Here is a 24,078-nt window from a genome sequence, read left to right on the forward strand (position 1 = left end):
TGTTTATGACGTTAGGAGGCCCTGTTGTTCACCATCGTCTCCTGGGCATGGTTGGATGATGGTACCCTTCCTAACTTTCATGCACTGTTGATTAGTTGGTAATTAGTTTAATCCTGTTGTTTGTTTTGTCGCCTGGGCATGGTTAGATGATGGAATCCATTCTAATTCATATACCTTTCATCTCTTGAAAACCAGATGAAGTAAGTTCAACTTAAATTCCATAATCCTTGATGCAGGTAGAAGATCTCCCTGATCCCTACAAGTGGATCCTCTGAATCCCTAGTTCCCTTCCTCTGAATTACTTAAGTTTTAGATAATTATTTCACAATTATTCCCTAAATTGTATTTAGTTTAGATCACATCTTAGTTTAGTTCTAGTTCTACTTGGTTTCAGATAACGTACATGTGTCAGTCCTTTGGGATTCGACCTCGGTCTTACCGAGTTTATTACTACATCACAACCCTATACTTGGGGAGTGAATAAGTTTTTGGCACCGTTGCCGGGGACTAACGGTTGCGATTTTCTGAAATTAATTAGGTTTAGAATTAATTTAAGATTAGAATTTGACTAACTTTAGTTGTAGACTTTTATTTGATTTCTAGAACTAACTTGTTTTCCTGTTTTATAGGATCCTGACATAAGTGTCTAAATTGGTAATTCCTTCCTACTCTCTCTACTTTTTCTACTTTTTAGAATTAGGGTTTAAATTTTGAAAATTTTTAATCCTCGTATTTTTCTATTTTTAGGAAGTAGTTTATTTTTAGAAACTTTCCTCTTTTGTTTTTTTACTTTCTAATTTTAACTCTTTTAGAATCTAACTTTGTTTTCTAATTTACTTTTAGAAATTTTCTACTTGTAGAATTTTTGTTTAGAAACTAACCTTCCTATATTGTAGGCCTTTAAGATAGAAATTTCTAATTTGGTAAGCTCCTTCCCTACTTTCTATTTTTCAGTTCTCTTTTAGTAATTTACTTTCTAGTTTAGGACTTTCCTAATTTATTTTAGAAATTTTCACTTTCTTTTAGGAATTCCTTTTTTTAGAAATCAGTTCACTGCTATCTTTCTTTTAAAGGATTGTTCTTCTCCTTTTTAGAATCTAACTTATTTTGTTTTATTTTGCAGGTCTTCAACTTAGGGCCTCCAATTTGGTAACTCCTTTCTAACCCTCTCTTTCTTTTTAGATTTTCTTTCTTAGGATTAGGTTTCAAATTTAAATTAAGGGCTGCGAGTGTTTCATGCCCAAGTGGGCCCGTGACGGCACTCGACGTGTCTTGATTGAAGGAGGATTGGTTGAGGGGTTGACTATCCATCGCAGGACTAGACACCGCTCGAAATCCCCTGAGTTAATTGAAGTTATGGCTGAAGACCAACCTCCTCTACTTCCACCCAGGGTGGAGGATACCCAAGATGAGAACGAGGTGCATCAGGCACCCCCGCCTCGTACTTTACGAGATTATCTACAACCGGCGGGAATGAGTATGCCCTCATGCATGATTTTTCCTAAAAACACAGGACAAATGGACATCAAGCCAGGAGTTATCCAACTCCTTCCCAAATTCCATGAACTTGAATCAGAGAGTCCATATTTACATTTGAAAGAGTTCGATGAAATTATAGTTACATTATGTTTTCATAATGTATCTGAGGATACAATTAGGCTGAAACTCTTTCCTTTTTCCTTAAAAGAGAAAGCTAAGACGTGGTTACATTTACTGCGTCCTAGATCCATTGGCACATGGAACGACATGCAGAGGGAATTCATAAAAAAATTCTTTCCATATCATAAAACGATTACCCTCAGAAAAGCAATCATGAACTTTGCCCAAAAGGAAGATGAAACATTCTTCCAATGTTGGGAAAGGTTCAAAGATTTGGTCAGTTCATGCCCACAACACGGATTTGAAAAGTGGCACATTACAAATTTTTTCTATGATGGACTGACATCTTCCATGTGCCAAATGGTCGAGACAATGTGTAATGGAGAGTTCATTAATAAAGATGTTGACGAGGTATGGGATTACCTCGATAGTCTTGCTGAAAAAACACAATCATGGGACTATTACCCAAAGTTGAACACCACGTCTAGGCCGACTCAATTAAAGGAGAAAGGTGGCTTATATCTCTTGAAAGAAGAGGATGATCTCAAGTGTAAAGTGACTACGCTCATAAGGAAAGTTGAGGCCATGGAAGGAAAGAAGGATAAGGTTAATGAAATTGTTTGCGGCATCTGTGATTGTAACATTCATACAACTGAAAATTGTCCTACAATACCCGCCTTTCGAGGAGTGTTGAATGAACAAGCTAATGCCGTAAACAACTATCAAAGACCTTTTACTGGACCTAATGCCAATACATACAATCCTGGTTGGAAAAATCATCCAAACTTTAGTTGGAGGAATGGATAAACGGCTACCCCTCAAGGTTTCTTCAATCAAAATCCAAATCAAGTGAAACCTCAAGAGGAACCGGTTCAAAATTCCATACAAGAGCTGGCTCAGGCAATGAGGGGAATTACAGATTTTATGCAAAAGATAAATTCTCGTATGACGGTTATAGAAAATGGGATACTTCCTGCACAACCTCTCCCCAATCCTAAACCACAGTACGAGATTAATGATCTCAGCTCTTCAAATTAGATGGGGCATGCTAAATCCATCACCACTCTTAGGAGTGAAAAGATCATTGATAAAACTCTTTCGGTTAGGCCCGAAAAACCTCAAGAACCAGAAGAGGACAACAATGATGGATCCAATGATGCCCTACAAAAATTAGAACCGGAACTTCTAGAGAAGCCAGTTGCTCCGTTCCCTCAACGGTTGGTTTCACCAAAACCTCTCTCTAACTCTCAGGATATCCTAGAGGTGTTGAAACAAGTGAAAGTCAATATTCCTCTACTTGATGTCGTTAAACAGATACCTTTATATGCCAAATTCCTGAAAGACTTATGCACGACCAAACGACGACAAAGTATTCAAAAGAAAATTTTCTTGACTGAGAAAGTGAGTGCTATCCTAAAGCAAGACGTGCCACAGAAATTCAAAGATCCCGATAGCCCAACCATATCATGTGTAATCGGGAACCATCGAATTGATCACGCACTTCTTGACTTAGGAGCGAGCGTCAATCTGATTCCCTACTCGGTATACAAACAGTTAGGTTTGGGTGAATTAAAACTCACCCTAACCATACTACAACTTGCTGATCGCTCTGTTCGTGTACCAAGAGAGATAATTGAGGATGTGTTGGTCCAAGTTGATAGATTTTACTACCCTGTAGATTTTATCATCTTGGACACCGAACCCATCAATAACATAAGCACTCAGATTCCCGTCATTCTTGGCCGCCCATTCCTTGCCACTTCAAATGTAATTATCAATTGCAGGAATTGTGTCATAACTATGTCTTTTGGGAATATGACATTGGAATCAAACATCTTTTTCAATAACGGCAGAAACTTAGAGGAGGATGACGATTTCCACGACATTAACATGATTGACTCTTTCGTGGAAGATACGACACCTCTAACATTATCCTCCGACCATCTAGAGACGTGCCTGGCCCACTCCCATGATTTTAATGATGACATGATTAGGGAGACGTGCGCCTTGCTTGATACTGTACCGGTACTTGAAGTTAACCGGTGGAGGCCACAATTTGAAGAATTGCCACAAACCGATGTAGTGCCTCTACCGTCTAACCTCAAGCTGCCGAAGCTTGACCTAAAACCTTTGCCCTCTGATTTGAAATATGCCTATTTAGGTCAAGATGAGACATACTTGGTGGTGATCTCTGCCCACCCGGAGAAAGAACAGGAGAGTATGCTCATATCTACTCTCATTGAGCATAAAGGAGCCCTGGGATGGACGATAGCGGACCTCAAGGGAATCGATCCCTCGATTTGTACTCACCTTATATATCTTGAGGATAATCCAAAAACCAATCGGCAACCACAATGTAGACTAAATCCAAACATGAAGGAAGTGGTTAAGGCCGAGGTTCTTAAACTATTGGACGTGGGCATCATATACCCTGTATCCGATAGTCAATGGGTGAGTCCAACTCAAGTGGTCCCTAAGAAGTCCGGAATCACCATCGTAGCCAATGCCAATAATGAACTCGTGCCAACTAGAGTCACTACTGGTTGGAGAATGTGCATTGACTACAGGAAGTTGAATACCGTCACGAGAAAAGACCACTTTCCTTTACCATTCATTGATCAGATCCTAGAAAGGTTAGCTGGTCATTCCTATTACAGTTTCCTTGACGGGTATTCGGGCTACAACCAGATAGAGATAGCCCCTGAAGACCAGGAAAAGACCACATTCACATGTCCCTACGGCACCTTTGCCTATCGAAGGATGCCATTCGGACTATGTAATGCCCCTGCCACCTTTCAGCGATGTATGCTTAGTATCTTTTCTGATATGGTGGGGCAATATCTAGGTCTTCATGGACGATTTCTCTATTTACGGTCCATCTTTCAGCAAGTGCTTGGAAAGTCTTAAATGTGTGCTGAAAAGATGTGAAGAAAAGAACTTGGTACTTAATTGGGAGAAGTGTCATTTCATGGTTCAGAAGGGAATTGTCCTTGGGCATATCATCTCGTCCAAGGGAATCGAGGTAGATAAGACAAAAATTGATCTTATCTCTAACCTACATCCACCCAAGAACATTAAAGACGTGCGATCCTTCTTAGGACACGCAGGATTTTACAGGCTATTCATAAAGGACTTTAGTCTCCTCTCTCGTTCTTTATGTAACCTTCTTCAAAAGGATGCTCCGTACGAGTGGACTGAGCAATGCCAGGAAGCTTTCACCAAGCTTAAGGGCACGTTAACCACTACACCTATCATGCAGCCACCTGACTGGAGCCTTCCTTTTGAGCTTATGTGCAACGCTTCTGATTATGCTCTTGGGGCGGTCCTAGGCCAGAGAAAGATAAGAGGCCCTACGTAATTCATTACGCGAGTAGGACTTTAAATCCGGCCCAAGTGAACTACTCAACTATGGAAAAAGAACTCTTAGCCGTAGTGTTCGCCTTGGACAAATTTAGGTCCTACCTGATCGGATCCAAGATCATTATCTATACAGATCATGCGGCACTGAAGTATCTTCTTTCTAAGAATGATTCTAAGCCCCGCCTGATACGATGGATCCTTCTACTCCAAGAATTTGATTTGGAAATTAAAGATAAAAAGGGAGTAGAGAACGTAGTGGCCGATCACCTTTCTCGCCTTCATACCTCTGATTCCCTTGAGACGACTCATATCAACGACATGTTCCCTGATGAACAACTGTTCAGAGTCTCCCATTCACCTTGGTTTGCTGATATTGCTAATTATCTTGCTACAGGTGTCATACCGACACAATGGACTGCGCAAGATAAGAAGAAATTCTTCACCGAGGTGCGCAACTTTTTCTGGGATGATCCTTATTTATTTAAATATTGCACATACCAAATCCTAAGGAGAAGTATACCAGACGATGAGCATCAGAGTGTCATCTCCTTCTGTCACTCACAGGCTTGTGGTGGTCACTTTTCTGCTAAAAAGACCACGACCAAGATTCTGCAGTGTGGCTTTTACTGGCCCACTATGTTTAGGGACACTCATGAGTTTTGCAAAGCTTGTGAGCGTTGTCAGAAATTGGGAGCATTGTCCCGTCAAAATATGATGCCTTTGAATCCCATCCTTATCATTGAAGCATTTGATTGCTGGGGCATCGATTTCATGGGACCATTCCCCCAATCATTTGAAAATCTGTATATTTTACTCGCTGTGGATTATGTCACTAAATGGGTCGAAGCAATTCCATGTCGAACTAATGACCATCGCACGGTCATTAAATTCCTAAAAGAAAACATCCTTTCTCGATTCGGAACGCCTCGAGCCATCATTAGTGATGGGGGCTCACACTTTTGTAATAAACCATTTGAGAGCTTAATGAAGAAATACGGTATCTCTCATAAGGTGAGCACCCCGTACCACCCACAGACAAGTGGGCAAGCCGAGATTTCTAATAGGGAAATTAAATACATTTTGGAGAAAACGGTTAACCCTAATCGTAAGGATTGGTCAATCCGATTGACCGATGTCTTATGGGCATACCGTACTGCCTTTAAAACCCCTATTGGAATGTCTCCCTTTAGACTTGTCTATGGGAAGGCTTGTCACTTGCCTATGGAGCTGGAACATAAAGCGTACTGGGCGATCAAAAATCTTAATTTCAATCTGGACAACGCTGGCTCGCTACGCAAACTTCAATTAAATGAACTGGAGGAAATCCAGAATGATGCGTACGATAATTCGAGAATTTACAAGGACAAGATGAAAGCATTTCATGACCAACACATTTTGCGAAAATTATTCACGCCTGGTCAGAAGGTCCTTTTGTATAATTCTCGATTACATCTTTTTTCGGGTAAGCTTCGATCTCGTAGGACTGGCCCTTACATTGTTGTTACTGTTTTTCCTCATGGGGCCGTTGAAATTAGAGATCCCGACAATGGCAAGGAGTTTAAAGTCAATGGACATCGATTGAAACCATTTGTCGAGAAATTTGATTCAGAGGACATGTCCATACCTCTGACTGATCCTGTTTACCAGGATTGATCTCCTAGTCTGATGGAGGTATAGGTAGGTTTATCGCTTTCATAAGAGTAGAGTTGTTGCTTTATTTGTCTGGCTGAAGACGGTAAACTTAGCGCTCCTGGGAGGCAACCCAGCTCTTCATTTCATTTCGTCTTTATCATTAGTTAGTTTAATGTTTGTGGGTAACATTACTGCAAACCCTCATGAGACTACAACTCGTCCACTAGGGGCAACCTAGGGGTTTAAAGGCTTGTTGCATACGCTAAATGCAATCGAGAGCACCTATGAAAGTGGTATAGGTAGGATTTTATTTTTTTATTTTTGTGTTGCCTTCTCTCTCGTGCTGACTGACGCCTATGCTGCGATCTCTTGGAAAGTGTCTCTCGATTCATCATCCAGGTACTATCTTCCCATTAATTCACATTTACTTTTCCTTGTCCCAAGTGCAATGCATGCTCATATCTTTTACATTGAGGACAATGTAGATTTTAAGTTAGGGGTGGAAGATTAGGTGACCTAATCAGCATTTTCTTGGTCTTGAACAAAAATTGTGAAAATTTTTAATTATTCTGGACCTCCTTGTAAATTCGAAGGGATTTTGACAGCCATCTAGGGCACTTGGAATATTCAAGATACATGATGTTAGAAATTTAAGACACTTGGATTCAGTATCTATTGAATTGCATAATTAAGTTTGAATTGTTAATCCAGAATTAGAAGTTGTAAACATTGATTGAGTTATGATCTCACATGTCACATCTCGCTTTTCATTAAGGTTTCAGTTTGATATTGAAGGATTTACTTGGTACTCACTAAGCATGAAAGAACCGGCCTGAGAAAATTGAAAGGATTGGGTGAATAATCTTCACCATGAGTTTGCTCCCTATAGGTAAAGATTTGATTTCCCAAAGTAGCCGACAGAAAGGGGTGGGCAATGATCTTCATCATAGGTTTGCTCCCTATAGGTGAAGATTTGATTCCTCCTCTTGGCGGTATTTTAATGAAAAAAATATATATCAAAGGTCGATTAATGAAAAGATGATCCGTGAGGAAAGTTTTAGTTATTATGAATTATCTTAGTGTTTACCGATAATATCATGAAATTAAGAAGTGAACCTTAATGATAAGCCGAGATTACACGATACACCCATGAAATTCAATATTTAGAATCGTTCTAATTAATGGATTAATATTTGAGCTTGATTATGAAGTGTACCGTGCGCTTGATTCCAAGAGAAAGTACTGCCCAACATTCATGAATCTTAGAATTCTAGTCTCTGGGTTGTTCCCAAAAATTACTCGAGTTCATACAAATTGTCTTATAATTTTCAACTTATTTTTCACATACCTTGCTCGGGACTAGCAAGATGCTGGTTGGGGGTTGTGTTGAGGGTCAAATACTTCATATTAGACCCCGGTTATTGCCAGGATTTACAAACATTGTATTGTCTAGCAGTCTGATTTAATTGTGTTTTTGCTGCAAGGTGACTTTAGGAGCCTGCACTGGAAAATGGTACTACAAGCATGGAATTAACGCTCCGATGATGCCAAGGTAAGGGACAGACCCCAAGGGAGTAAGATCAATGGATATATATTCCGAAAATACGAGAAAGTCGAGAAATTGAATCTCAAGTGGCCCGAAATTAGTCCAGAATGCAAGATCACAGGGTTTCCACCATCCGTTCAGCTCAAAACTTTATACATATCCTCAGGACCATAAATTAAGCGTACACATCAAATTTGAACCATCGAATCCCTGTAGAAGTGGCCCAATGAGCAGATCAGCCCCTTAATTCCTTAAGTGGGGCCCACTTGATCTCTGGATATGCTTTAATTTTGGAATCATCGACTTAAATGATGCTACAAAACAGATGGACGGCGCAGATCTTTCAGATACATCACTATGGATCCCACATGTACATTGAATGTACGTAAGGTGCAAGTGCACCCACTGCGCACTGGACGAAAACTCCTCGGGTCAAGCCGGTTGACCCGACCTTCTTCACAAAGGAAACAGCGTCCGCACGCTGTTTCGTCGGCTTGGAGTAGTGGGGCCCATTCTTCGCCCCATTGCATGATCAGAGCTGTCCATTCACTCCATAGATGGGGTAAACCCTGTCTTAGTCCTCCTTTTCAGCCCATACACGTGTACGCACGTGGATCGTAAAAAACGCAAGATTAATGGCTAGTTGATTCTATACAGTGGATAGCACTACAACTCCACAAAAACTAGTCATTTCTGACCGAAATTTCGAGCAGAATCCGGTGGACGGAATGGATTTCTCAAAATAAAATCGAAGTGGGCCCCACCAACTTCAACAGCGACCCATCCTTGCGCAGGCCCTGTTTTTCCGCGTCCGGAAAAACCAGAAATTGCGGGCGGTTGCGGGCCACCGTCCGTGATCGGATCGATGATCCATACCATTCAACCTCTTGAAAGGGTGGTCCTAACCCTAACCATGATGTCAGTTTCAAAAGAACTGGACAGTCAGTCGAGCAAACGGAGTTCAAATGCAGGGCATTTTCACTTTTTGTGGCGCACGCCATTTCTCTGCTGCGGAAGCTCCTCACCGCCTGTTGCTGCGAAGGCTCTCCTCCACTCCTAGCAAACTATAAAAACGAGGGCCGTGGGAGAGAAAGGGAGGCTCAGTTTGGGAGATGAGAAAGGACTAAGGAGGATTAACAGAGGTTGGCTGCTGGACGTGGCTGGAGGTGGAGCGAGGCTTGGGCTGGACTTGGACCTGGTTTTTTTTCCTTTTTCCTTTCTCCTTCTTCTGTTGTTGATTTTGAATTTAGCCCATTCATGTGTGGCTAAACCTCTTAGCTAGGGCTAAGAGGTGAAGCCTGTAGCGAGATGGGAGATACTATTTCATGCGTTTAATTTAAATTTTTGAACTGAATTTGATTTTAAGTTGATTATTAAAGGAATATTTTCTTAGTCTTTAATGGTCTGTTGTGACTGAAATTACAATGGGTTTGCAATGGTTTTGAATATTTCTTTTTCCCTTTTGATGTTTATGACGTTAGGAGGCCCTGTTGTTCACCATTGTTTCCTGGGCATGGTTGGATGATGGTACCTTTCCTAACTTTCATGCACTGTTGATTGGTTGGTAATTAGTTTAATCCTGTTGTTTGCTTTGTCGCCTGGGCATGGTTAGATGATGGACTCCATTCTAATTCATATACCTTTCATCTCTTGAAAACCAGATCAAGTAAGTTCAACTTAAATTCCATAATCTTTGATGCAGGCAGAAGATCTCCCTGATCCCTACAAGTGGATCCTCTGAATCCCTAGTTCCCTTCCTCTGAATTACTTAAGTTTTAGATAATTATTCCACAATTATTCCCTAAATTTTATTTGGTTTAGATCACATCTTAGTTTAGTTCTAGTTCTACTTGGTTTCAGATAACGTACAGGTGTCAGTCTTTTTGGGATTCGACCTCAGTCTTACCGAGTTTATTACTACATCACAACCCTATACTTGGGGAGTGAACACATACTTATTATTGTACATACCTGCAGGTGTAGCACGAGAAATACTGAGAGCTAACCATATTTTACCTATTCCACGTGTGAGATCTTCTCCTTCCATTAGCTGTGACCCTTGACGTTAGGCCCTTGGGAGAGTGGATGCCAACCATAGGTTTGTGCATGGGCCCTGCCATAATGTTTAAATTATTTCCAACCTGTTTATCAAATAAGCCTCATCAGGAGCCTGAAACTAAGGCAGGCAATGCGGCGCGAACTTAAATGCTACCGGTATGCTTAATTACATCATTACCTGTGGCGTGGCCCCCCTGGTATTGGGATCAATTTGATTTATATGTCAATGGTGAATAGGAGAAAGCTTTCCTAATGGATGGAGTTGATAATGTGCATTTTTCATTGTATAGGATTTCCATGAATGAGAGAGAGAGAGAGAGAGAGAGAGAGAGAGAGAGAGAGAGAGAGAGAGAGAGAGAGAGAGAGATGGAAAACTCTATTTCCCTCTTTCTCATGCCACAAGGTTTAAAAATTATAAATCCCTTGAATGTGGACAGAACATTTTTATTATTTTGGGCCCATCAACTTGAAGGACACTAGTAGAGCAGTAAGAGCCATGGGCCCATCTTAATGAACAGCTAAAATTAATATGTATGTAAAGTGGAGAGGGCGTTGTGTTATCATTTCCCTCAACCAAAGGTTCCACAACCAGGATTGTCCACATGGCATATATTAATGAGAATCGGGATCAAAATCAATGGCCCATTTTGTTCACGCTGATTGTATGATCCTGATCAGATTTTGTCAGTTGAACTCAAACTGGAGTAAGTTTATTTGTGATGCTCCATTTGAAATCCACCAATTGGATGGTTGGGATCTGAGCATTAGTTGATGTTCGTTTAGTGGCCTGTAATTGGATGTTTAAAATTATTCATTCATTTTGATTTTCAAAACATATTATATATGCCTGGAATGATAGGGATTATATGGTATTGTAGCCTACATCTTTGTGCAAGATTGGCTGAGAACAAATGCGTTTTCTTCTTTAGAAAATCTTAGTACCCTTTTGGATGCAAACTTAAACTAAGTGTTGGATATTTTAATTGTTTTTTTTTTTATAGCTAAACTCTAGTTTACATTATGTATTTGGATACACCTTTGAGAGCCCTGCCAAGCACTAAAAAGCTGATTTGATGATGACCAATCAAATCAGCTTTTGTCAAGGCTTTTCATTAAGTTGATTGAAAAAGTAGGCATGAAAACCCCCTTGCAAGTGCATCAAAACAGGCCGTTAACATTTCAGCTTGATAATCGGACCCATCAAATTTGGGGTGAATCAGCTCGAAATCTCAGAGTTGAGTTAACTTGGCTAAGTTTCAAGTCCATTCACCGAATTTTAGAACTATGATTTATCATATTATTTTAAGAAACTGAATTACATGAAAATTATTTGTGAGAGGACACAACAATGATAAATTCAGATATCATACCCATGTATTATCAAAGTTCATCCATGATAGAAAGCAAAACCCTACTTTTTGATACATAGCTGTTTTGTGACACACCCGTTTTCTTTTTCTTTTTCTTTTTCTTTTTCTTTCGCATTGCCGAATGGAAATCGATCATCTACATAATTTCTCATGAAGGCATCTTTTTCCCTCCAACTTTGTACTTGTGTAGGACATTTCTACCATCTTAACTGTAACCACCACCATGAAGATCAGCAAGGATAAAAACAAGCCAGTCCCATCATCAAGTGGGCCACACCATTAGAATAAATGGAAACTAGCAACCGGATTCAACATTCAAGTGTGGCCCATTTGATGTGTGGATTATAATTAATTTTTGGATATGAGAGATTTTCATGATAAGGCCCACTACTAGCATGGCACTGATGTCCTATGATAAGTTATGGTGCCATTTGCTGACCAATTATCATGTGCATTTTAATCCTTTTCCCTTACAATATAAGCATTTAAACCTCTAGGGATCTCTTCAAGTTATCTCCTCCACCCAAGTGAATGCTTTTATCTTGGGTTCCTTCCTTTGGTTCTTCACGAGACAAGGAGGAGAGGTCTTGAGACTTTATCTTGTCCGCATGATCTCCTTCTTTGCCCCACAGCAGCAAGTAGAGTCCAATGATGACAATAACACCTCCTATTATGCTAAACAGATTAAATAAAATATGTTAGAATAGGTTAAACAACAAGTAATGTGCTGTATAGTCCGGCAAAAGTTCTAACTATTTAGTCAAGTATAAGTCTCTTGTCCATGGTTTATTTGCAATCAAGCGTGGCGATAGGTTGACTAGCCCAACCCACTTTTGAGGGTCAATGGGTGGTGGGTCAGGTTCAAGCTAGAACTGTGGTATCTTTAAGTAAACTAGTTGGGCTTGGGTTGAACCCTACTAGACCTGACCCGATCGGATCCAAAACCCAACACAAAATCAAGAAGAAAAGAATAGATGAATGTTTTACGTATGTACATATCCACTGTTTGAGCTAATTATTATAGTCAACTGGCAGACTGAGTGGAGATACCTCGTTTCAACACTTGAGGTCTTGGTATCGATCCCTAGTGGGGGTGGCTAACATGGAGTGTGTGTACTGACATGGGTGTGTACTAACAAGCTAACCCAACAAAAAAAAAAAGAAAAAAAAAAGCTAATTATTATAATGTTATTGTCATATTCCATTCTTAAACTTGACTTGGGTTGTGGTGGATTGGGTTCAATTAGTCGAGCCTGACCTATTTATATAAAAATGGGTTGGGTTGGTTTGGGTAGATCTCAATGAATTTTTAAGTGGGTCTGTTTAAGTTGGAGGGAAATGCAATGTGAGCCGGGTTTGGGCAAAAATTCTTAGCTGGTTTTCTAAATAGGCCGGTTTTGGTTTGACAGTAATATGGTCTAAACCCAACCCATTGCCATCCCTACATAAAACATGCCTGCACGGAACCCTATAAAAACAGGGACAAGTTCTCCATATTATGTGATCTTTGGACGGTTTTCTTGGATCTGGAAAACAGAAGAGACTAGCTAATCTATGTTATGGTACATGGTAGGCCATACGCTTGTGGCACGCATGTGCCACATGCCACACGTGTTAATGTGCCACAAGCATTTATGTTCATTTTCAAGTTATGCAATATATGCTACATTCAACTTTTTGTGTTTTTCATATGCCGCATTTGTCACATGTCAAGTTTTGTGGACATAGCCAAGAATTTCACATGTGCGCCACTATTAGAGCTGTACACAAGTCTTGCTTGGCACGACTCAACTCCGCTCGGCCAGTAGTTGACTTTGGCTCGGCTAATAGTTGACACTAGCTCGAACTCGGCTCGGCTCGACTTGGTCCTCGAGCCTAACGGGCCAGCTCGACTCACTTCGTTAGCAGTTCAGGATAGTTCAAGCCGAGTTAGAGCCTGTGCGACATTTTCTCAAACACATGGAGTGCACCTTCAAGTTTTTACGGTATGCAAAATAACAACAGTTTACAGGTATTTCATTAGACACTCGGTAGGCAACATCTAAATCAAGAAATAAGGGTGGTTTTATCATGTAAAATTTATTTATTTTTTTGTAGTGATTTGTTTTGTATCCATATCTTCCTCGCCACTAGCCAATCTTGCGGAGAGTGTATACACCCAAAACAACACTTCATTGAGTCATTTCATCAAACACTTGGTGAGCAACATCAATATCAAAACAATTGAGTCACCAAATTGATTCGATCTGAGTTTGATTTAAGTTAAGATTTGATCCGAGTCAATTCAAGTTCTGACAAGCTCAAACTCAGCTAGAAATATTTTCAAGCTCCAAAAATTAGCTCGACTCAGCATAAATTTAGTTTCAAATTGAGTCATATCGAGGTTTTTTGAGTCGAGTCGAGAGAGTTAATCGAGCTAACTCGGTTCGTATACAGCTGTAGCCACTATAAATATTCAAGCACCCTTTATGCACTCCATATATTTTCAAGCACAACATATGACCACATGTGCTAAGTATTCAATGTCCACACGTGTCACATGTGTTAAATAATTCATTATTACTTTCAGTTTTGAAAAAATATAATAAAAATAACAAGTCTCTCAAAATAAAATATAAAAAAGAAAAGAAAAAAGAAAGGAAAAAGAATAACAAGTTCAAAATAATATGACCAAGCCACGCCACTTATACCAATATGCCTTATATCTAAGACTAAACTTTTATTGCTTCCAAATGAACTATAAGTATATACATTTAAATACTTCTTTCAACATTCGTTGCTTCCAGATGAGCCATAAGCACATGTATTTAAATACACCTTTCCCCTTTTTGACAATAATGTAGTATGATATATATATTTATATTTATATATATATCATATATATATATATATATATATATATATATATATATATATATATATATATATATAATATAGTAATATAATATACATATGCATAATACAAAATAAGTGTGTCCTGATATATATATATATATATATATATATATATATATATATATATATATATATATATTTATATATATTTATATTTATATATATTATAACAGGTGTAGGCAGTGTGGCCTGATAAAAATAAGTGTGTCCTGATGATAGTAACAAGGGCCTATTTATCAGAATTGTAAATAGGAAGGGCCCATCTTACTGTTATCGACACCTCTTAACTGGTGGGTGATGTTGTAAAAACACTCCCCCCCATTGGATAATCTTATCCATCCGATGACTGGCCTAGAAATAAATGGGTTAAAAAGAAAATATAGCAGACTATCCATATGCAGGGAGAAATGGTCCACCAATTAGATGGTTACGACGTCCAACGGAGGAGATTTTTGGTTAATGCCCATCCATGGTGGGCCACCCAAGATGGTAACATCTGGATCACTATAAGGTGGGCCCCAACTATTTAATGGTAAAACAGCTAGAAGAGCTTACCTTCCTGTGTGGAGTTTTTCACCAAGAACAAAGTAAGCTAGTACTGCGACGAGTATGGTTGCAAGAGGGTTGAACATGGTTACAAAAACGGGTCCTTTTTCTTCCGTGCACCATAGTTGTATGAAGACTATTAAGCCCGAAACTACCACTCCCTGCAAATACAGACCCTTGAAATTTAAAATTCTTTTGGGATTAATCATCCATGTTTGAAGATTGTAGATTATCTTAAGACCCTGTAATCCTTGCTAAGTGCACTAAGTACTCCTGATGTGTGCCCACCAAGTAGATGTTCTGTGGCTAAAGAATTAGATAGATGAATAGGTCCAAAACTCAATGACTGGACTCAGGTACTCAGCTGAGTCAATATGACTCGCTATGTTCCAGGTCTAGTTGTCATATAAACCCAGTTTGTACCGTAGTTCGATTAGACTCAAAACTTGGCTGCATCAACTCGATCGACTCAGTGAGACTTCGAGCCAAGTTGCCAGGAAACTCAGTAATGGGCCTGACTCGGCTTAGTTTCCAAGGGCCCATTTGGATACCACCAAATAAGTTTTTTTTTTTTTTTATTATTCTACTTGCAGTGATAGATAAGTAACTTATTTGAAATAAATAAGTTTCGTTTATAATCAATAATAAGTAGCTTTTTTATTATTATTTAAAATTACTTAACCACTTCAGTTTAATAAATAGAAATCAAGATCAGCTACTTGAGACATAAGTAACTTAAGATCCAAACGCCCAAGAGACTCATCGAGTCAGTATGCCTGTTGGTGTCAGTTTGGGTTATTTTTAAATTTAACTTTTTAAATATTTATTAGCATTTCTAATATATTTTTAATTTACAATAAAAAAAATATTGAGTTGAGTTCAGTCGGGTCAAGCCTTTGCGCTGACTTGACCTGGCTGAACATCGAGTCAAGTCAAGTTTTCAGGTCTTCAAACTATGGTTATAGGCATACGGTGACTCAGTTCACTCAAAGCGACTCACTCACACAATCATGTTATCTTTTGTGACATTATATATTTACTTATAAATAAAAATATCAATATTTAATGTTACAAATATATCTAATTTAATTTTTAAGTTTCAAATATAGTTATATAAAGACTCAATCGAGTCTTCCAGTCAACTCAGCTCAGTGAACCTTTAAGTGAGTCCGAGTTTTGAATTTTTGAACCATAGGTTATATACTCGTTAGGTGGGCATCTCTTGTTCTATAACGGGCCAAACTCAAGCTCAAGCACAACATACCCGATTGCAAACAGGTATGCTGATCGGGACCGTTGCTTTGGTGGGTCACCACATGGATTGGGCAATAGGCCGAAATGTGTAGTTGTTGGATGACCTTCACCATCCACAAAATGTCCCTGTTGGCTGGTGTTGGAGTAGTGTACCATGTTTGGTGGTTCTTGAGACTACCATATACTTTTTTAATTTCTATAAATTGAGAAGAGGGAGAAAGATAACATGACATCTACTCTGTGGGTCCACCATATGAATGGCTTGGATTTCGCATCTGCAAGCAGGAGTTCCTTGTAAAGTGGACTCACGTGTACCCATGTTGGTGCACTACTCTCTTTTTTCATAACATTTACTTACACCATATATGATACTCCAGAGGTCGATGTTGAATCCAACGGTCCACGCCTTGGGTTTGTGTACCACGCATGCGGTGAAAACAGCTGATTGGGCCCCACCAACAAAGCTCATCCACGTTGTTAGTGAAAGCTGGGCCGGATATTTCTTCAATGTGATTGCCTACACTACCATGGATAGCACAAATCACATCTTCACCATTGTAAATGCTTGTTAAAGTTCAGTAATATCTTAATCAGGATATATAAAATGCACCCAATAATCATACATCTGGACCGTCCAAATGGTGGGGCCATCGTTGATTAAGCTGGACCAAAATAGGTCAGGCTCAGTACTGTAATATTGGCCCAATAATGTTGAGCCCAGGCCCATTGAAAATCGGGTAGGCCCATCAATCTGGAGGAGGATCTGGTGTGATGCCTGATTTTAAAATGGCTAGGCCTGGGTTGTAGCCACAACAATGGGTCTGGACGGCCTACAGGCCAGCTTATGGACTCATTTCTTAGATGATTGAGCCACACTTAATAGGTCATGGGTTGATTATGTTTAGACAAAACTAGGCCAGTTAGGGCACCTGACCTGATCCAATCTGCTTATAATTAGCCAATAAGCAGAATTAAGGCATCTTCGGACCCACTTTCACAAAGGGGTTCTTTCACAAAAAGGGGTTTTCATGCCTGCTTCTTTTATTTATTTATTTATTTTATGATTCCACCTAAATCAGTTTGATTGATTTTCGTGGAGGTAGTTCATCTATGCATATTTTGTTTGTTTTGGAAATGAGATGAGGTTTGTGAAAGTGCATCCAAATGCAGAACGCAAATCGGCCCTTAGAAAGCTCTAATCCCTTATAATGGGCGTCAAAGTTGGCTGGGCCAGATGATATGTCTTAGTTTGAATTTGTAGTCTATTTGAGAGAGAGAGAGAGAGAGAGAGAGAGAGAGAGAGAGAGTCCACCTGCATTATATACCATAAAGCCCATGTAATGCAGCTTGAGACTGTAAGAATGGATCCCTTGATCCAATTTTCATGGATGGTAGTACTTCCTTGGAAGTGAATAAGAGCACCTCCTAAATTCCTCAAAACAGGTCCTTTATACAGTGTCATGACCATCACACCAGTCAGTGAAACCAGGGTCCCACCAATCTTTGCAATCCCACGTATGCTCCCATCCAGACCCTCCAATCTAAATCAATTTACATAATAAAATTCATTAAAACTAATTTGAACTTGTTCACACCAATGTGTTAAAATAAATTCAGGATGGCCCATTTCTTTAGATCTTAAAGTAGTCTAATCTAACATTTCTTCTTCTTTTCTTTCAGCATCCTCCATCTACAATGAGGCTGCTAGCTAGATAGACAGTTTAGATCGAGTGTCTTTAAACTACACATGTATAATGAAATTGAAGTCCCTACAAAGGTCATTAAATTGTTTATTTTGTTTTACAGCTCTGGCCCAGTTTATGGTTAGACTGGGCCATTCATCATCAGCCCAAACCTAGCCCCTGGTCCAATTTTAGAGGCCCAAGACTCGCTTACAAGGTAGGGCTGGGCCATTGCTATCTTAAATGCAACTAGTTAGAAGGTGGGGCCTACCATGGTGTATATAAGGCAACCAACCATTATAACATGGTTTTCCATGATGAAAAGGGAATACACAAAACTATTCTGATCCAACCGTCCAATGGGCCACTGTGAATTTCAAGGTTTTTGGGTGATTGACCATTGTTTCTATTGTGTGGCCCACCTGATGATTAGATTTGCATAATTATTTTTACTACGAAATCAAATTTCCTGAATGGGCAACCTTGTTGAACGGATTGAATGTCATGCATACACTATGTGGGCTCCACAAGCAGTTAGTTGCACTTTTAATTTTTTTTTTTTTTTAATTAATTGTGTGAGAACTTCCCTTACATATATGTATATGTACAAACACATGTGTGTGCTCGTGTGGTACTATTACCACTGTACGCTTTCGGTTGTGCAGGGCAGATGTGAGGCCCACATGATGTACGACGGCCATCTCACCTGTCTGTAAGATACATCACATCATATTACCCTAATATGCAATAATAGGCCTAATCCAACACTCAAGTGGACCACAACACAAATCAAGGGTGGATATTCCCTCCCAACTGATTCAATTCACAGATCAGACTAATGTTATAGCCCTTCAAGTAGCAAGTGATGGATGCCTTGGATTTTATGCATTCATCATGTGGGCCCAGATATGTACATATGTACACAAAATTTTGTAATAAACTCATTTATCATAATCAATATATTATATTATATATAATATAAAGTGAAGTAGGATTCATGTGGTGGACCCCAATTAATTTTTCTAACGCCTGAAAGTAAAATATGAAATGAATGGTCAAGATGAAGGTGATCCCCACCTGAGAAGGACTGCGATCATAAAAGTCAAGGACGAGATCGTGTTGACCATCGATGCCACGAACGTTGGAGATGTGTATCTCAAGCTCGAAAAGTACATGTTTAACGTAAGGCTGACCCTGTAATCAAAATTCCCAACTAATGTGTTATTTATTCCTTTTTCCATCCAATGCAAATCATATGTTACAATCGCTTGTAGTGTTCATTTCCAATGTCATTTATCTAGTGGACTATATATATATATATATAGTAATGCTCAACCGTGGTTGTCATTGTTCCCACTGTTTTATGTGGTGGATTCACTTGAGCTTTGGATCTACATGATTCTTTGACTCATGCCTTAAAATGATCTCTCCAAATGGATGAACGGTGTAGACACAACACATACATCAGGATGGCCCACAAAACATGGTGACATTACTTCATTAGCTAATCCGCGACCGCTAGCATTACGAGCATTAACCACTGCCTTAAATTACGCCTAATAGTGGTGTGTTGGAAACAACTACATGGACTTGACCTCTTTTTTTATTTTATAGGCCTAACCTGATATGTATGTGAGATGCACTCCGACCATTAGATGTATAATCAAGTAATAGGCATAGTGCCAATAAATCAGGCTAATATACCTGATTCAGATAGGCCACACCAATGAGAATAACTAGGAGAGAGACATCCACCCTTGATTTTTATAAGGCCCATCATAATGAAACTGAGAAATCTATCCCAACCATTAGACGTCACACCAAAAATAAGCGTAGTCCCAGAAATTAGGATCATACATGATTCATGTGAGCCACACTAAGCGAAACTGGTTGGAGGGTGAACCTTTCCATGTACATTGATTCCAATCATGGGGTTCTCTTGAACTTCGGATGGGGATAAATTTTGAGACCGTGATCTAACATGGAGTGACATACATGATGGTCGGGGTTGATTTTAGATTAACACCATGATGGGCCCACCCAAGCCATGGCATTTTTCCATGCTAAAATGAAATTAGCTTGTAACGGAAGCATTTACTTACATTAATTAAGAAAAACTTTTCAATAAATGCATAGCTAGTTGGACGAAAATGTACTACCCAACTAATTGTGTGTGAGCATTTCTTATAAATGATTCAAGTCCATTATGTGGCCTATCTGAACCACTGTTGGGGCTTATTTCAGAACCCTGGGTGTAGCATTGGGTAACTTAGTTAACGGATGAGGTAGATTTTACGTAAACACCGTGGTCGATCCATCCCAAGCCAGTAACTCCTTTTCGTCTTTAAACATCTTTTGCATTAATTAGCATTAATTCAGACAACTACTTGGACAGTCCAACTAGTTGTGTGTGAGCATTGCTCTTTATATATATATATATATATATATATATATATATATATATATATATATATATATATATATATATATATATATATATATATGTGTGTGTGTGTGTGTGTGTGTGTGCGCGCGCGCGCGCGCCCCGTCGAGCTCTTGATGGGTCTCCTTATGGGATATCCCAAAAATCAGCTGTATACAGAACTCTTAGGTGGGCCACACTATCTAAAATCATGGGAAGACATGCCTAAAATATATTAAAGCACATAGTGGGGCTCACCCGAAATTTGGATGCTCCTGAACTTGGTCTGATCCCTCATCCACATGGGACACACATAATGGATAGGCTGGATTTGTGAAGTATATCTTGGTGGGCCCAAAAAATGATTACGAATGTTTTATGGGGCTGGATTATGAATGTTTAACGTAAGGCCCATGCTTGTTACACTAACCTGATTCTTGGGCCGTTTATACATTGGATGAGGCACACGTGCTTGTTTTGGATATTAATGACAGCCGTCTGATCGTTATCTGACGGCTATTAGTTGTCAATTAATGTAGATTGGAATATGGATACTCACCCAAGAAGAGAGAGCACAAATATCTCCAGAAACAATGCGAGTGTGAGCTTTGGCCTTATTTTTCTGCAACAAAAGCATGTAAAACCAGTGGTTAACGTGTTGTAGCTTAACAAAAGTTCTCTCTTTATTTTCAACCGTCCATTTGGATTCCAACCATTGGATGGATATGATTGTGGACGCGGTTTTCCTACTTTTGCTGTCGACTCGCTACTGGACGGTGCTGTGTGGGCCCCACTATGATGTATGCGTTTTATCCACCCCGTACATTCATTTTTACGGATCATTTTAAGGCATAAGCCAAAAAAATGAGGCAGATCAAAATATCAGGTGGACCACACTACATGAAACAGTGGTGATTGAACGACCACCATTAAAAACTTGCTGAGGGCCACAAAAGTTTTGGATCAAGCTGATATTTGTTTTTTCCCTTCATCCGGTTCTTTGTCACCTAATCAACAGGTTGGATGGCAAATAAATATTACAGTAGGTCCTAGGAAGTTTTCAATGATAAGCATTCAATCACTATTATTTTCATGTTGTGTGGTCCATATTATACCTGGATATACCTCATTTTTGGGCACATGACATAAAATAATGACCTAAAATGGATGAACGGCGTGGATAAAACATATATATCATTGTGGGGTCCACATAGAGCCGTCCAGTAGCCACTTCGCTACTGACGTACAGCATGAGTACGCAATCTGCGTCCTATGATTGTGTAGCAAGGGTGCTTACCGCAGCAGTGGGCCAGTGGCCATCATTAAATATATGAATGCTTTTTCCAGGGGATTAGCATTGATTTTCTGGGAAGCCGACTGCCCACTGAGCTCTATGGGCCCACCGTGGGTATTAATTTCTTATCCAGGCCGTCCATTCACTTTTCCAGCTCATTTTAGAGCATGAAACCACAATTGAACCATATCCAAAGCTCAAGTGGACCACACCACAGAAAACAGTCGGGATACTGCTTCCACGGTTGAAACCTTCCTAGTGCCCACAGTGATGTTTATTTGTTATCCAACATGTTTATAAGATCACACAGACATGGATGAAGGGAAAACACAAATATAAGCTTGATCCAAAACTTCTGTGGCTCCCAAGAAACGGTAGGCATTCAATTCACACTGTTTCCTGTGGTGTAGATTTCGATATGATTAAATTTTGGGGTCATGCTCTAAAATAAGCTGGTAAAACGGATGGACGGCTCCTTGTGGTGTGGTCCACTTGAGATTTCGATATGATTAAATTTTGGGGTCATGCTCTAAAATAAGCTGGTAAAACGGATGGACGGCTCGGATAAGACATATACATCATGGTGGCCCCCACATAGTTTTCTCAGTGCCAACGAAGCCCATCAGAATGAGTTTCCGATCACCGGAATATGGCCACCCCATACATTCCGAGTCCTTCCCAGCACCCTGTCTTATTCACGCATGTGCAATATCTGGGCCATTCATCAGCTGGGCTGTTGGGCGATATGGGTGCGAGGAGGATCCATATTCAATGTACCCATGTGGCCCACCTGATGACTGGATCTTCTTGACTTTCAGGCAGCTCATATTAATGGTGGGCACCCACCTGATGAGTGGCTGAGATCGTACACATGTGCTATGATGGCACATGGGCCAGAGAGAGAGAGAGAGAGAGAGAGAGAGATACTTACTTCTCAAGGAAATAGGCAAAAGGAAACATGACCACACCACCTACAAAGTGTCTATAGGTGACATAAACGAAAGGATTCATTCCATGTTTGAAAGAAGCTTCTGTGATGAAGTAAAGGAACGTGTACCCAAATTGACCCAAAACCATCAGAAGGTGTGGCTTGAATCTCCTATACATAGCCCCTTTTCCACCCCTACAACCCATTGTATATATGTATGTATAACCTCAGCATGCATGAATACAACACAAACACTATACCAACTGCTTATATACACCTTAACATGATTTGGGTCTGATTCCTCCTTCCTCCATGTTGCAGGTATCTTGTCCTCTACCCCAAATTCCAACAACTTGTCAAGTTCATGGACTAAGACTACAGAGAGAGAGAGAGAGACGAAAAGAAAAAGGGAAGAGGAATTGAATAATATACTCTAAAAGAGGATGGTGGATTATAGGCTCAACTGCCTCCACTGTGCCATATGGAATGCATGAATCTTGATCTTCTACTACAAAAATTTGTGGGTCCCACTATGGATGGACCACAGCATAGAAGTCATGTTGGTTCGACGGTTGTTATATTCCTATCTAGGCACTGGAAATCTGAACCGTTGAGCAGTTTTGCTTTTGAATGTCCATTGTATGACGATTCATCACGTGGTGAGGATTGGCCATCTGTCTCGTTCTCACTGGGGTCATCAATTTCTGCAAGTATGCTGGAGCATCATAAAGTTTCTCAAGTTTATTCTTGTGTTGGATGGATTAGAAGGTTCACAAGCAAACGTGTGCCAACATGTCACACGTGAAGAAGATCGTGCCGTTCGTCAAGTGTGGCATCCTGCGTTCATGGCAGGGTCTAAAAGCTAGGCTAATTCATTCATCCGATAGGGCATAAGTGTTGGTTGAATATGGACCGTAGATTGACCACCCATTTTATTCTTGCAAGTGCGTGGTCTACCTGAGGAATAGTCAGGTCAGATTCTTGCGGCAGGGTCTGGTCACTGTCTGCCTACCTGATGAAGGACCCACGTCTTACACGATACTTGATTTTACCACGTGTCCCGTGAGTCCAATCCAAGTTGAATACAGGCAGGTGAAAGTACTTTTAGTTAGAAAAAAAAGGGCAGAACTGTAAACGGATTCGAGGGTGACCTTGATCTACAAGGTCTCAAATATCATCCCCATCCTTATTTCAGGTCAGCCACACGATTGGAAACATGGTACGTGAAAAGGTTCACCTACTAAACTATTTCCTTTGGTGTGGCTCGCATGAATCATGTAGGACCTGATTTTTGTAACCCAGTTTTAGTTTTGGTGTGACATCTAACGGATGGAATGGATTTCGCGGTTTTCGTCATGATAAGTCCTGTAAAAATCGAGGGTGGATGTCTCCCTCTCCTACATTGGTGTGGCCCATTTGAATCACGGGTTAGCTCTTTGTCTATAAGGGCCCGTTTGGCCGGGTGGATTGGAAGGGATTGAATGGTATTAAG

At 39.9% G+C, this 24,078-nt stretch overlaps 1 protein-coding gene and 1 non-coding gene across 5 annotated transcripts; both read right to left on the reverse strand.

The window, feature by feature from the left end:
* Positions 1 to 1,794: 1,794 nt before the first annotated feature.
* Positions 1,795 to 1,901, reverse strand: LOC131226573 (small nucleolar RNA R71). The gene has a single exon (XR_009161946.1). It is a non-coding gene; the product is annotated as a small nucleolar RNA R71 (small nucleolar RNA).
* Positions 1,902 to 11,643: 9,742 nt separating this feature from the next.
* On the reverse strand, positions 11,644 to 22,849 carry LOC131226210 (WAT1-related protein At1g44800-like). 4 transcript variants are annotated; one of them, XM_058221981.1, is made up of 7 exons: positions 22,590 to 22,843; positions 20,924 to 20,986; positions 19,020 to 19,136; positions 17,573 to 17,801; positions 16,619 to 16,777; positions 15,016 to 15,167; positions 11,645 to 12,232 (listed from the first exon to the last, which is right to left on the reverse strand). In XM_058221981.1, the coding sequence occupies exons 1-7, from the start codon at positions 22,790 to 22,792 to the stop codon at positions 12,130 to 12,132; spliced, it is 1,026 nt and encodes a 341-aa protein (XP_058077964.1). In that variant the 5' UTR covers positions 22,793 to 22,843; the 3' UTR covers positions 11,645 to 12,129. The 4 variants fall into 4 exon arrangements, with proteins under 4 accessions (XP_058077966.1, XP_058077964.1, XP_058077965.1 ...); XM_058221980.1 differs by having other exon boundaries at positions 11,648 to 12,240; positions 22,590 to 22,842; XM_058221983.1 differs by lacking the exon at positions 16,619 to 16,777 and having other exon boundaries at positions 11,644 to 12,240; positions 22,590 to 22,849.
* Between the last annotated feature and the right edge of the window lie 1,229 nt (positions 22,850 to 24,078).

Source organism: Magnolia sinica, chromosome 14, assembly GCF_029962835.1.
Source record: "Magnolia sinica isolate HGM2019 chromosome 14, MsV1, whole genome shotgun sequence".
NCBI lineage: Eukaryota > Viridiplantae > Streptophyta > Magnoliopsida > Magnoliales > Magnoliaceae > Magnolia > Magnolia sinica.

Excerpts from the sequence above, each read along its gene's own strand:
- LOC131226210 (XM_058221980.1), bottom strand. The coding sequence starts at position 22,792 with ATGGGTTGTAGGGGTGGAAAAGGGGCTATGTATAGGAGATTCAAGCCA. Across the intron at positions 19,137-20,923 it reads TTTGTGCTCTCTCTTCTTGG|GGTCAGCCTTACGTTAAACA; the intron begins GTGAGTATCCAT and ends TTTTGATTACAG. Across the intron at positions 17,802-19,019 it reads ATGATCGCAGTCCTTCTCAG|ATTGGAGGGTCTGGATGGGA; the intron begins GTGGGGATCACC and ends AAATTGATTTAG.